Consider the following 15,850-nt stretch of genomic DNA (forward strand, 5'->3'; position numbering starts at 1 on the left):
GAAGTAATTCTGTAATGTCTTCATGTCGCTGGTATTCTGAATATCATTCACGTAATTGGAATTTCTCTGGTCACGTGTCAAAGCAGTTTGAAAATAAACATTAATAACCTGTGTAGCTAAAACATCTACTCGGCCTGCCAGCTGTCACTATTTACACTATTTACGCAAGTTGGGATTGGTTTTGACAACAGTGTTCTGGTGTGAAATGCTTCCTCTGAATTAGCTCAAGAACTAACATATAACTGTAACAATAGATCACCAAGTGACATAATCAAGGAGGAAGACTTTGCTGGTGAAGCCATGCCTTTCATTATTCACTCCTATTAGTCAGTAATCCTCGTTTTCTAATCTCTCCATGGTCTTGTGCAAATGCAAATAGTAATTGCTATGACGTTAGGACAAGCACCAAATCTTTAATCACCTACCCAATCAGATGGGCTGAGTAGGGCTAAGATGTTGAGATCATAAGTATCTAACATTCTCATTGGGGCAAAGAAATTGACCATTTTGGTTTGTTCTGGCCAACGAACAGAATACCACAAAAAGAGGAAATAGACTGCAGCAGATATTCCAGCATGCAATCCACTCTCATACAAATTCAACAAATACACAAGTGGATTTGTTGTCCAAGTATCTTATTTCGCTGACCTCTCATACACTAGCTACCATTTAACCCATGTTTCAAAACTATAGCACAAAGGCGCCAAAATTAATTCCACAACATCAGGTTATAGCCCAACAGGTTTATTTGGAAGTACTTAGCTTTGGAAGCACTGCTCATTCATAGGTAGCTGTGGAGCAGGATCATAAGGCAAAATTATGTCTATAACTATAACCTGGTGTTGTATGCTTTTTAAACTTTGTCCACCCCAGTCCAGCACCAGCACCAGCACCTCCACATCAAGATTAATTCCAGTCAGATTTTTCTGGTTTATACTGCAAGATTAATTCTGAGCACAGGAAAATGTTTCGGTAATTACCCACTTTCCACAGCAACACATTGAAATAAGAGAAACAGAACCAATTTTCCAACTTATAAGCACATTTTGGGTTGGGTTACAGATGCAACAAGTAGAAAATCAGAAGGAGCAACAAGAAAGGTGGCAAGCAATTTTGAGAATGACATTTTCGGGATGTAAACTTATTTTGTTATGCTTGTCAGTTTTTCACTTCAATTCCCTCTGATTTTTATTTTCAGAAGTATTGCCTTAATTGCACAAGTTAGAAATAATCGCATTTTAGTTTAATAATGCTGTGGCTTTATCAAGTGTACATTTCCCTCAGCTCGCCATAAGGCTGACAGCTGGCCTGAACACAGCAATCACTGTCAAATTACTGCTCTGCTCCTACTTTATTGTGGCATGACCAAACTCCAGATTTGGACAACTCTTAGAATTTCAGAAAAGTCTTCCATTAAATTGTTTTCTCGTACTGTTGGATCAAGTCAAGTCCCTTTTAACTGCACTAGCTGCTATATTCTGGATTGTGTTAAAAACATTTTGGGACAATTAAAGTTTTTCAGCACATTAGTAAGGGAGCATACGAGTGAATAGGTGAATGCATAAGGTGGCAAGGCAGGATGGGTAGTCAGGCGATGGGTGGAGGAGGGATTCAGAGGGTCATGGGGAAGTTAAGGGACCATTGGGAGGTGTGGGATCCAGGTGGTGGTGAACAGCTAAGTTGGGTTGGGGCAGTTCATGGCCACAGGGTCAGTTCTATATTTATGTAGTTAGCTAGGAGTTAAATCTGTTTTTTTTTCCTATCTAACATTTCCTGGGTAATTATTCAGGAAAGCACATCAAAATTCTGAAGTTTTCAAATTGAGCTTTGAATCGGAGACATTTTCAGAAGCTTCTGGGATCAAGGGAGTTGCCAGTGAGAAGTTTAAACTTCTTAGCAATTCTAACAGAGTCATTGCATCAGAACTTGCACTGGGTTCCGAAAAGTCTTGAGTCAAACGTCTAGTCTCCTACTATGCAGGGACCAGAAGATCTAAGCCACTACTGGCTCGCACATGACTCCCAAGCAGGAGTAAGAGTGATACTGCAGAATATATATTCACATAACAATTAGTTCCTAGTTCTTTACAAATCATACAACATAGCATTGGTCAGTTGCACAACTACTGTAGGCACATCTTTTTGTTTCTTTCCCCATTATTCCCTTTAACCCAGTAAAATTAGTCTATCATTTAAGCTCTTGTTTCTTCCAGCCTATCAGACTTTTGTTTTAATCCTTGTCCTACCTATCCCTTAATGTCTATTATATCGGAGTTTTCCCAATTCTGATGACCCAGAATGTAAACCCTGTTTCTGTCTCTAACATTTTGTTTCTATTTCAATTTTGCAGCAATCACAGTACTTTGCTTTTTAATTCATATCTCATTAACATAGTTCACAGAGGGAGAGTTTCCCACACAAATTATTTGTCTCATTATCAGGTCTCCTTTCAAGCCACAGTATTTATTCAAATACACAGCATCAAACAGTTTCTTGGTTTATTTCAGCTTCTCTTACATTTTCAAAGCATGGCACCTCAGACTTCACAATAAAATTAAATTAACTTGGCATTAGAACTTAGCTTGCCATCTCCAATTACACCAAGAGTTTTATTTTGTTCTGTCACCCTCCAGTTCCCCTGAAGGTCACAACAGACACTAGGAACGGTTCCAAGAATAGTCAAAAGTGATTCCTGATGAAGGGCTTTTGCCCGAAACGCCGATTTTCCTGCTCCTCGGATGCTGCCTGACCTGCCCTGCTTTTCCAGCACCACTCTAATCTAGACTATGGTTCCAAGGATAGTCTTGCATCAGGTGTTAAGACAAATTTTGTGTTGAGCAAGATATTCAAACATTTGAGACTAAGATGATTTCAAAGGAGGAAAAACACTAATTTAAAACGGCAACAGTGATCACTTGACCAAGTTGAGGCAAGCTCATGAACCATCAATAAGCTATAGTTAGAGTCTTACAGATGTACAGCTTGAAAACAGACCCTTCGGTCCAAATCGTCCATGCTGACCAGATATCTTAAATAAATCTATTCTAATTTGCCAGCATTTGGCCCATATCCCTCTAAACCCTTCCTATTCATATACCCATGCAGATGTCTTTAAAGGCTGTAATTGTACCAGCTTCCACCACTTCCTCTGGCAACTCATTCCATACACACACCACCCTCTGCATGAAAAAAATTGCCCCTTAGGTCCCTTTTAAATCTTTCCCCTCTTCACCTTAAATTTATGCCCTCTAGTTTTGGGCTTCCTTACCCTGGGGAAAAAGACCTTGTCTATTTACCCTATCCATGCCCCTCATGATTTTATAAACCTCTATTCGGTCACCCATCATCCTCCAAAGCTCCAGAGAGAAAAGCCTCAGCCTATTCAGCTTCTCCCTGTATCTCTCCAACCCTGTCAACATGCTTGTAAATTTTATATGAGCTCTTTCAAATTTCACAACATCTTTACTATGGCAGAGAGACCAGAATTGAATGCAGGGTTCTAAAATTGGCCTCACCAATATCCTGTACAGCTACAACATGACATCCCAATTCCTGTATTCAATGCACTGACCAATGAAGCGAAACACACCAAACTGTATTCACTATCCTGTTTACCTACGACTGCCCTTTCAAAGAACTATGAATCTGCACCTCTATGCCCCTTTGTTCAGCAACACTCCCCAGAACCTTACCATTAAGTATAAGTCCAGCCCTGATTTGCCTTTCCCAAATGCAAACACCTCACATTTATCTAACTTAAACTCCATCTGCCACACCTCGGCCCATTGGATCATTGAGATATCTACATTGAGATAACCTTCCTCGCTATCAACACCACCACCACTAAGCTAAAGTTATCACCATTATAAAAAGGTATTAAAACACAGATCTGTAGTTGGTGTTTGATACACATCTTTCTGGATGCTCACAGAATGAAGGCCATCTGTATATTTAGGCTGAGAGGTATAGGGTAGTTGTTTTGTCACTGGACCAGGAATCCAGGGACCTATTTTAATGACCCATGGACATGGTTCAAATCTCACTATGGTAGATGGAAAAATCAGAATTCAATTAATAAAAATACTGGGAAAATCAGAAAATTGTAATGTTGACCATGAAGCCATTGTTGACAGCTGGTTTCCTGGTTAGTTTAGGGAAGTGCCACCCTTAACCTATGAGACCAGTAACATGGTGGACTGTTAAAAGCCTGGTGAAATACCTTATATCAGTTGTATATTACTGTTACAAGGTCTGATGAAAGAATTAAAATCTAACGGACTACCTGGTATCAGCGAACACACTGGCTTTCAATGTTGCTAGGTCAAAATCCAGGAACTCCCTTCCTAGCAGTAGATAAACCTATACCACATGGACTCCAATTGTTGACAACAGTGTCTCACTACCACTTTCACAAGGGCAATAAATGTTGAGCTACCATGAAGAAAGCAAAAAAAAACTAATGAAACAATGAAGTCAGGAATGGAATAAACAAGTGACATGTATTTCAGAAGACTGTGTGTGAGAGGGGGCGCAGGCGGTGGGGGGGGGGGCCGAGAGGGAAAAAGAGAGAGAGAGAAAAAGAGAGAGAGAAAAAGAGAGAGAGAGAGAAAAAGAGAGAGAGAGAGAAAAAGAGAGAGAGAGAGAAAAAGAGAGAGAGAGAGAAAAAGAGAGAGAGAGAGAAAAAGAGAGAGAGAGAGAAAAAGAGAGAGAAAAAAAGAGAGAGAAAAAAAGAGAGAGAGAAAGTGAAAAGCAGAGAGAGCAAGTGAGCAAATGATGGATTCATGAGAGCAGAACCTAGATGGCTCTCTCTCCTTCAGATTCTTTCACCCGCTCAAAACAACAGCTGATGAAAAGCATATCAGAGTACCACTCCCTTGCCAAGAACTCAAAGATATGAATAGATTTCATTATTGCAGAAGATACACAAATCAAACAACCAGTCGCAGCTTAAGCCTCAACGATCTTTTTTAAAAGCTGCCTTTGAGATTTTTTTTTAATACAAGATACTCTTCCCTTTTTAAACTTTGTACTCGTGTTTGTATGTGTGCTTGATGTCATGTTTTATTATTCTTCTCAAGGCAAGTAATAAAATTGCTCTTTCTTTCAACAGAGAAAACCTGTAACTGGCTCCTTAATTTTCATAGAGATTATTCTTTAATTAAAATGCCATACCACTGCCTCCCAAAAAGATTTCAAAATCTTTGTTGTGATCATTATAGGATTTTAAATGGGGAATTGAACCACTCCACCTCAACTGGCCGTAACATTGACTAACCAATCAAGTAAGCTTTCAGGATGAAGTGTGAGAAAGCTGCCATGTGCAGAGCTAGCTGTGTTCTGTTACACTGAATGGAAAACTAATGGAGGGGTATGACTTGAAGTAGTCAGGCTGTGGACTGACTGCATTACATTGTTGCCTAAATTCTGAATTCACAAGACATTGCATATCAGTACAACAAAGGACTGATAGTAATGGAGTGACATTGCACACATACACACATTATTGGTAAGGTGTCAATATATACTCTATTTACAACATGCTTTCAAAGAACACAGCCAACTAACGTCTTGGAGACCAATAAAGCACCTCAGCACCACCCTGGAAATCTATTCATTCAGAAGCCTGTTGCCTTGTTTACAGAGTAATTGGCCCAAATGCAAACATGGCTATCAAAAATCGCCAGCTGTGAATGGCAAAACAAACCATGTGACACAGTTACTGTCGACAGACATCTCAAACTGCATTCCATGAATAAGGTTACTATCTGTGCATGCAGAGTGCAATTTTCTCCCAGCTCTTAAAGAAATAAGCAGTTGTAAAAAGAAAGCTGTGAAGTGTATGGGTCACATGGTTTTGATCATGTGCTATTGTCGTAGGGGACACTAATCTATTTCTGATCAAACAAACACAGCCTATTGAGAGCGCAGAATTGGCTATCAATTTCTCCCCCACATTTTGCATCAAGGACAAAGTCAATTAATCTGGCCTGTATTTAATTATTTATCTTAAATGAAAGACACGTTGCAACACAATTACGCAGGACTGATTCTTTTGCCTGTGGTTTCTCTTTTTCACTCACCTGCTTTAAAAACACAGACAGAACAATGTCGACTACCAATGATATTTAATAGGAGGCCTGACAAGCACTTTAGGGAGAAGGGAATAGATAGTAACAATAGTATAGAGTTAGAAGAGGAAAGATAGCAGGATACTCAATCCTATGACACTGAACTAGCTCAAAGGCATTTATCCTTGGTAACAATCTTGGGATAGTACAGATCCTGCTTATAAAAGGCAGACACATAATCCTTATTTCCCTGGGATAGGGGCAGGTGTACGAAATTACCGTTTTATTCCTTATTCGTATAAGATCTGATACTGAACCGGCTCCACAGTATTCCATGACTATCCATAGGTCTGTGTTCTTAAAATAACTTCCATAATACTTCACCACATGAGGGCTGTGGAGAAAGAAAAAGACTGTTAAAAGTCACAGGATGCTACACATAGCTAAAGAATAGTTAGTACAGTGAAGAGTCAGTAGATCTAACGATTAGGACGAGAGCTTGAATGCCCGAAACATTGATTCTCCTGCTCCTCGGATGCTGCCTTGACTGGCTGTGCTTTTCCAGCACCACACTCTTGACACTGATCTTCAGCATCTGCAGTCCTCACTTTCTCCTAGGTGATGGATTGAAAGGCCTACTCCTGTTTCTGTGCTCCACATGGAATGGTGAAACACAAGGAAACAACTGATGCAGCTGATCAAGAATAGACTTTGATTCATTTTTTCTGTTCCCTCAGAACAAAATCTCTTGTTGTGCACCGTCACTGCAATTAGGTTTTCACTTTAAAAAGTATCAATCAAGGTGCGGAACCACTGGCAACACTTTGTGCCTCACCTGTCACACTGCTGCATGATGGAAATCTCTTTGATAATCTCCTGCAGGTCCGATTCCACTGGGACCTGCTTGATTGCAACCACTTGGCCTGATTCTTTATGAATGGCTTTGAATACACTGCCATAGGACCTAAGGGAAGGAACATAAAGCATTAACATTAATCCAGCAGTACAGATTTAGGTCATCCTATCTGTTCTAAGCCTCCAATAAGAGGGAATGATTGCAACAATCTTTGATACCAGTCTTTCCCAGGGTCCTTGAACATTACATTTCCCCCACCTCTCAGCCATAACAGGTGATCAGACAATTACATAGGTCTCTGTCGCTGTTACATGCAACGTGCTTTCCAATAGGGCAACAAGGTGGCTCAGTGGTTAGCACTGCTACCTCACAGCGCCAGGGACACTGATTCGATTTCAGCCTCAGGCAACTGTGTGGAGGTTGCACATTTTCCCTGGGCCTGTATGGGTTTCCTCTGGTTTCAAAGTCAAAAATGTGCAGGTTAGGTGCATTGGCCATGCTAAATAGGCCATAGCGAGAATTAGCTGTGGGAAATGCAGGGTTAGAGGGATTGGGGAGATGGGGGGGGGGGCCGTGTGTGGATTTGGCGGTCTGGGTGGGATGTTCTTCGGAGGGTCGGTGAGGAACCGATGGGCCAAATGGCCTGCTTCCACACTAGAGATTCTATGATTCCCTTTTCTCAGAGCTTAGTACAACTTTCATTTCAGAATCTGATACTAGAGGAAACAGAGGGGAAAAGCCACATATCTAACTACAGTGCTCAATGAGATTTGTTATTATACACATTCTCACAATTGTTCATATTTCAATCATCCATTATTTTTATGCTCCAAAAATAAATAAATTGCAGTTAAAAAGAATCCTTCAGGGTCTCAGAACAAAATAATTTACAAACCTCAGATTACTTAAATGCAATCTGTGCAGTAAACAGGAAATGCCAAAGACAACCATGAGTGTTTAGTAAAGCTCCTTCCAACAGGTAGCAGCTTTGCAACACTCACTGTTTCTGTTTATATACAAAGTAGACAGTTAACTCTATTATGAATCAACGAATGAGAGTCCACAGTCCAAATAATCAGCACATTGGTGTTAACAAATTCCATTTGCTTTCGGCGACTGATGATAAAACTAGCACAGTCCAATGTCCCTTACTAACAGGTATGGGGTGCAGTTAGGAAAACTTACTGAATGGCAGAGATGCTCAAAAGGCCAAATAGCCAAACCTTGCTCCTAGCTGCTATATTTCCATGTTTCACTCTTTTAATCCCAACAATTCGTAACTCATCCAGAGGCTGTAAACATTTCACAAAAGCCCAACTGTTGGCAACACTGTCCTGTATCATCAAAGAAGTCTCAGTGGTATCTTGCAATGCAGTGATTATTGACACTAAAATGGGCAGAAACAGGTATTGACGTTGCCACGAGACTGAGAAACAGAATGAAAGGGAGCGCTTACACCAGACATGGCTTTATTTAGTATCAAATCATGGAATCCATACAGTGCAGAAAGAGATCATTTGGCCCACTGAGTCTGCACCAACCCTCTGAAGAGCATCACACCCAGACCCACACCACCACCTTACCCCTCAACCTCACATTTACCAAGGTGAAAGTGAGGACTGTTGATGCTGGAGATTAGAGTTGAAAGTGTGGAGCTGGAAAAGCACAGCAGGTCAGGCAGCGTCCAAGGAGCAGGAGAATCAACATTTCGGGCAAAAGCCCTTTTTCTTCATTCCTGACAAAGGACTTCTGGCCGAAACATTGCCCCTCCTGCTCCTTGGATGCTGCCTGATCTGCTGTGCTTTTCTGCCATCACACCCTGCACGTTTACCAAGGCTAATCCATCTATCCTGCACATCTTTGGGCTGTGGAAGGAAACCGGAGCACCCAGAGGAAACCCACGCAGACACAGGGAGAACATGCAAACGCCACACAGACAGTCACCCAAGGATGGAATTGAACATGGTTCCCTGGTGCTGAGAGGCAGCAGTGCTAACTACTGAGCCACCGTGCTGCCCTCGACATCTCATCGTGAACCCTCAGTCATTCCAGACACTTGCTTGTGACCATTGTTGTGTCACATGAGAATGGGTGAATATAACAGAACCGTGGCAATGGCTAAAACCAATTCAGATGCCGCAGTGGGAATCAATATCAACTGTTAAAGGGATTGCAGGGAGCAGAGGCAGACATTAGACATTTTTCAAGGTTGGATGCCAAGACAGTAGAGATTTTCTTTTGAAATGAGGTTCATCGCTTTATAAATAGAGACATAAAACAAGGAAGTTATCGTAAATCTGTATGAATCAGCACGAGGTGTCGGTTGAAGTATTATGTCTAATACTGGGCATCACAGGAGGCCTGAGAGGTTATAACAGGCTCACAGATAACGGACTTCAGCGATACGAAGCAATTAGGGAAACTGAGGTTATTGTCATTCCAGCAGGTTTATTTTTTCTAATAAGCCATCCATTCAGAGATATTATACATCTCTTGAGTGGGTTGGACTCAAATCCAGGCCTCCTGAATCAGACATAAGGATCTTTTCCTTAGAGCAGGTTTTAAAAAAAATTTTCTAATCAACCTGATCAGAGTTGCTATCGGCGAAGGTCAGACATGAACCCAGACCTCCGGGCTCAGTGATTATGGGCTGTGCCACTGCACTACAAGCCCCCTAACTATGTCAGGGTTATTTTCTGATCAACCTGTTCAGTGATTTTATTACAGACCTCTGGAGCAGGTGGGTCTTGAGCACATCTTCCCCTAAGAGGTAAGGACACTATCACTGTACCATAAGTGCCCCTCCTGTGGATCAGGTTTATTTTCTAACCAATCTGTTTAAAGATGTTATTGTACACCTCTGGAGCAGGTGGGACTTGAACCCAGACCTCTTGGCTCAGAAGTAGGTACATTATCACTACACTACAACAGCCATTCCTTAGACTGAGTAAATATTTTCCAATTAACCTGATTAGATTTGTTAATACATAACTCTGGAGCAGTGACCATCCTGGTCCAGGAGTAGGAAGACTACCACTGTGCCATAAGAGAATCCTCCTTAGAGCAAGTAGATATTTTAATGGACCTATTCAGATTCGTTGTGACATCTGTTGTAGGTGGGACTTGGACCTGGATCTTCTGGTTCAGAGTAGGAGCGCTACCACTGTGTCACAAGAGCCCTTTTCCCTGAGAGCAGGTAGAGATTAGGGAGAGGTGGAATACAGCTGTTCAAATGAAGATAGATAGGGAACAACTGTTCATGTTCAGTTGAATGTAAGAGCACTTGTGGATATTACAAAAAGCAGCTGTTCCAAGTATATGAAAAGGAGAAAAATGCAGCAGTTGCCAGTGACAAGGTGGTCAGTAACAAGCGTTTAAGGAAATTAACAAAAATGCCAAAGATGATGAGAAATATTTTGATGCGGTGACTTGTGATGACTTGGATAGGTGATCAGTGATTCAAAAGAGAAGTGGAAGACTACTTGGGGAAAAGGACAGGAGTGAGTGGGACTATTTGAATAGCTCGTTTTAAAGGGCAAGTGCAGGCACAATCAGCTGAATGACCTCCCTCCTTCCTTGTTTCACCGTTCTGATTCACTACCCATACTGCTTATCCTCTCCTTGCTTTGGTGAGCAACCGTCTTTATTGGGCTATTTCCCTGAGCCATCCTGGGAATCGATTGCACAGAAATCACTTTGCTCATGTTTTTGATCATTCGGTAAGTTTGTAGCATCATGTTAGTGGATGATAACAGTAATTATTTACTTCTCTGTACTAGTGAGTTTTGAGAAGATTTGTAGCGCAGGTTGAGGTTCTGAATGTAGGTTTGCTTGCTGAGCTGGAAGGTTCATTTTCCAGCAAACCTACATCCAGAACTTCTCTGTACTTGACATTTCAAGTTTTTAAAAATTTATAAATTTGCAGGAATACTTGATCAACTGGCACTTTCCTGGTCCCATAGGTGCTTGTTACTGTTTGCTGTAGTTTGGACAGTTCTTGGATGGGGATGGTTGCATAGAGTAATGAGCCTGACGAGGCGAGAATATAGTCACAGAGTTATAGAGAGCTCGAGTACAGGTTGTAGCCCATCGAGTCTGCACAAGCCAAAAGCTATTCTACTCCCATTTTCCCACAGTTAGCTCAAAGCCTTGTATGCATCCATCAGACTCTATCCAAAGTTATCACATTTAGATTACTTTAGTCCCCAAAAGAAGCGTTGGCATGAAACCCTGAAAAAGTTACTTGAAACTAAGTACATTTAAGCTCAGGTACCTAAAAGCTCCAGGAAGCAGCTATCAGCATTTCCTGTCCAGGAGTTAAAGTCACAATTGCCATAAGCTTATCGAAGTGTATGAATTTTGTTTTTCCTGAAGTGGGTACTGTACAAGGGTGCTTTGGATCATACTTTCACTACGCTAGATCTTTGAATCTGTGCCACGGTAAATTGTTTGGCTTATTCAATTTTATCTTCATTTCTTTTGGTTAATAAACTTTTGTTTCATTGTTAAAACAAAACCTGCAACATTGCGTGCGTTTGTTTCAGTGAGAGACTACCTTGTTAAAAGCAAACAAAACTTAATCTAGGAAGCACTTCAACACATGGAGGTTCAGAACTCTCTGCCACAAAGGGCAACGTTACTTTTAAATTGGAGATGAATAAATTTTTACCAAGAAAGGTATTAAGGGGTATGGGTCAAAGGCAGGTAAATGAGTTAGGCCACAGAGCAGCCATGATCGCATTGGACTGCAGAATAGACTCGAGAAACTGAATGGCCTAACTTGGTTCCTATGTTTCAGCCTGGGATCTGACATGTTCAATGATAACATTGGGATTATAGCAGTGTGTATACCCCCAACAACAGAGCACTGCAGTAGACCAGGACAAAGCAGCCGGCTTGATTGGCACCACATCCACAAGCATTCACTCCCTTCACCACCAATGCTCAGTCACAGTAGTGTGTACTATCTACAAGACATACTGCAGAAATTCACCAAATTTCCTCGGACAGCACCTTCCAAACCTACTGGATCACTTCCATATAGAAGAACCAGGGCAACAGATATACGGGAACACTACCACCTTCAAGTTCCCTCCAAGTCTGTCATCATCCTGACTTGGAAATTAGTTGCTATTCCTTCACTAACACTGGGTCAAAATCCTGGAATTCCCTCCGTAAGGGTACTGTGGATCAACCTGTAGCATGTGGACCAGGAAGGGTCAAGGAAGTTGCAGATGACAGGTACTTAAAGTATTTCAGTCCCTGCCTCAGAGTAGAACTCTCAGCCAAGAGACTGAGCTGAATGTCTGGAATGACACTCCAGTGCAATGATGAAGGTGGTTTGCACTGCCAGAGGTGACATTTTGTGGATGCGACCTTGTCTGCACACTTCAGTGGACATAAAATTTTTATCCCTTAACTAACACCAGCAAAAGTGATCATCTGGCTACCACTTTGCTGTTTGAGAGAGGTCTATGCAGAACCATAGCACACAGACTGCCATTCAGCCCACCTTGCCTGCACTGGCTTTTTGAAACAGCTCTCCAATAGTCTCAGCCTCTGCCCTTAGCCTGCGATTTTGCTTTTCCCCTTTGCATATTTATGAATTTGTCCTTTGAAAGTTACTGCTGAATGCATTTCTACTGCCTTTTCAAGCAAAGCACTGCAGATCACAATCGAAAAAAAGTTTGAAATAAACACAACGGCTCCTTATACATTACTTCTGCACTCGTCTAAAGGAAGCAGTTTTGACTAAAACATTAACATTATGGGCCTGCTGATAACTTTTGCAATAGTACCAACAGAATCAAAAGCTTGCTGCAAAACGCACTTGCTGACAAGTGCGGAGGGTGTCCATTGCAGGGTTTATTAGCACAGCCTCTCTGCAAAACCCCTGATCTTTCCTCTGCAACAGGAAACCCGCAAGCCAAATCTAGCTACAGTTTAAGGGAAGCTGTCTGACTGTGCCTTCTCCAAGTGCAACTGTGTTACACAGTGAAAACAGAAGCAAAAACACACTAAGATCCAACCCTTGAATTCCAGTGTTTGTCAACGGCTTTTCATCAGGGCAAGTCCAGCCATGATCTGGGTATATTCTTCAGAATAATATCCCTTCATTTTCAATTAATGAATACGAAAAGAGGAATTTTAGGCAATTTGCCCTAGATCAAGTTCTCTGCAATTCTGTTGTAAAGCTACATATTAAAGGAAGAGGCCACAAAAAACGTTGTGGGTTTAAGTCAGTTTTATAACTATCAGTTTTAGTTAACCCACTCCCTCCTTTAATCTGATGTGGGCAGACACTCAATATTTTGGTAGGTGCCAGCCAGAGCTCAGCAAAACAGGTCCAGCTTGAGTCTGAAGGTTGTGGCTGGAGTACCACTCCAAAAACTTTCAACACAAAATCTAGGCTGATAGTTCAGCACTCCCTTGTTACTGTGCTGGAGTGTCAGGAGGTGCTTAAAACTTAGTCCCCTCAGGTGCTCTTTGAGGCAAAGTGGGAAAGCTCTCCTCCTCTCAGCTTTCAAGTCTCATCAACACAGCAAATAATGTCAACACGGTTAATGCAGTCCTGCCAGCATGGATACAAGTAACAGCAATCAGACACAACTCGGTCAATAAGCTCAATAAACTTCAATGACAATTGAAATTATTCATCTAGTCTCCCGTTCAGTTCTGCTAAGGCTGTACAGCCTTCACAGTGCATCACGAATTAAAAACAACATGCTCCCAGCCCTGTCCCTCAGTCTGACCCCGAAAGACTACCTTTTTAGTTTATGTATTTACGACTGCAGACTGAATTGGAAAAAGAATGGTTTTAAAGCTAAAGATTGCTGAGGATTGCTACACCTTTTAAAAGCAAGTCACATGACACTCATCATAAGTAGTTGCTGATTTAAGCAGTATTATGAGCCGAACGTGCAGATAAATTAGAGCCAAGGGGTGTGTACAAATGGATCTTTGGCTGGCAACAAAAAGCTGGCTGATCTGTCAACTAGCAGCTAGTTTTTGATGAAAAGGCTTTCTGCTTGTGATTGGCACCCAGATAATTAAACAGCTCGCAGGTATGAATGGGATAATCAGAAGCAAATGGATCTCCACAAAGGCAGAAGGTACCTCTTTCCTCTATAGTAGGCCTGAAAAGACACAGTTTATTTTCCCTTTCCAGTTGATGAGGGCTTTTAAATGATATTAAGCAGGGGCCAGTCACCCTGTGTCTTCTTTAAACAAGTGAAAAGTACTAAAGGAAGAAAGATCAAAAAACAGCATTCTGCTAAGTACAGGGCTCATCTCAGCAAATCCTGCAGACAGGGCCCTCTGAACTACCTTCCCAGTCTTTCCTTCTGCCCAGAACACACATTTTGTGTGCATTTGAATGTGTGCACAGAGGGGTGTTTATATGGGATTGGAATTTTAAGTACTAGACTTCTTTGTTAACGCCTCATACTTGTTTATCTGTAGCCAGAATCTATTCATTTGTAATAAATAATAATACTTGTTAAGTGTAGAAACCTGGCCCATGCTTTCTGACCTTGGTCTGAAAACCAAGTAAACCAGAGAATTGCAAAAACTTTCATGAAATCTTTAACTTTTATTCCAACTCTAGGAATAGTGGGGCTTATTTCTTGCTTGCTACCCTAGTGAGGCATTTCACAATAACAATCTGCATTTATAAAGCTCCTTTAATACAATGTCACAAGGCTCTTCATAGATGTTTTTTTTTTAAAAATGGCACTGATCCCCAAGTTAGCATAAGTGATCAAAAGACAGATCATAGAGGTTAGCTTTAAGAGATACCTTAAGTGAGGAGAGGTAGACAGGGAGGCAGAGACTGGAGGAAATTCCAGAGTTCAGGACCCAGGTAGGTGACAGCACGGCTGCCAATTATAGAATGAAAGATTTTGGAAATGCTCAAGAAGCCAGAACGAGAGGAGCGCAGAAGTTGTGGAGTGGAGGGTTGAGGGAGGTTAGAGAGAAAGGGAAGGGATGAGACCATGGAGCATTTGAATACAAAACTGAATTTTAAGTTCAAGGTATTGTTTAAACTAGGAGATCCTGTAGGTCAGGAAACACAATGGGCATTAGGTGGTTATACAGTCATAGAGATGTACAGCACGGAAACAGACCCTTCAGTCCAACTTGTACATGCCGACTAAATAGTCCTACCCAATCCGCCACCTCCAAACAGACCCCAGCACCAAGGATATATTTCCCTCCCCTCCCCTATCAGCTTTCCGTAGAGACCACTCCCTCCGCGACTCCCTTGTCAGATCCACACCCCCCACCAACCCAACCTCCATTCCCGGCACCTTCCCTTGCAACCGCAGGAGGTGCAACACTTGCGCCCACACCTCCCCCCTCACTTCTCTCCAAGGCCCCAAAGGAAACTTCCATATCCGCCACAGATTCACTGCACCTCCACCCACATCATCTACTGCATCCGCTGCAGCCGGTGTGGCCTCCTCTATATTGGGGAGACAGGCCGCCTACTTGCGGAGCGATTCAGAGAGCACCTCTGGGCCACCCGGACGAACCAACCCAACCACCCTGTAGCACAGCATTTCAACTCCCCCTCCCACTCCACCGAGGATATGCAGGTCATTGGACTCATCCACCGCCAAACCACAACAACGCGACGGTCGGAGGAGGAGCGTCTTATCTTCCGACTGGGAACCCTCCAACCACAGGGGATGAACTTGGACTTCACCAGGTTCTTCATCCCCCCTCCCCCCACCTTGTCTCAGCCGAATCCCTCCAGCCCGGCACCGCCTTCCTGACCTGCAGTCGTCTTCTTGACCTCTCCGCCTCCACCCTACTCCGACCTATCACCTTCACCTTGACCTCTTTCCACCTATCGCATTTCCAACGCCCCTCCTCCAAGTCCCTCCTCCCTACCTTTTATCTTCTCCTGCTGAACACTCTCTGCT

The 15,850-nt window shown here is 42.2% G+C and overlaps 1 protein-coding gene across 1 annotated transcript in view; it reads right to left on the bottom strand.

The window, feature by feature from the left end:
- Window positions 1-15,850, bottom strand: part of LOC122548300 (serine/threonine-protein kinase 3/4) — a 153,279-nt gene that overhangs the window by 103,062 nt on the left and 34,367 nt on the right. Inside the window, exons 3-4 of the mRNA XM_087994729.1 lie at window positions 6,903-7,031; window positions 6,347-6,461 (exon numbers count right to left, since the gene is read on the bottom strand). Of these exons, the coding sequence (XP_087850855.1) occupies window positions 6,347-6,461; window positions 6,903-7,031 (244 nt within the window). The remainder of the gene's footprint in view (window positions 1-6,346; window positions 6,462-6,902; window positions 7,032-15,850) is intronic.

Source organism: Chiloscyllium plagiosum, unplaced genomic scaffold (assembly GCF_037043375.1).
Source record: "Chiloscyllium plagiosum isolate Xiang-an unplaced genomic scaffold, Cpla_swu_hap1 HiC_scaffold_15, whole genome shotgun sequence".
Classification (NCBI taxonomy): Eukaryota; Metazoa; Chordata; class Chondrichthyes; order Orectolobiformes; family Hemiscylliidae; genus Chiloscyllium; species Chiloscyllium plagiosum.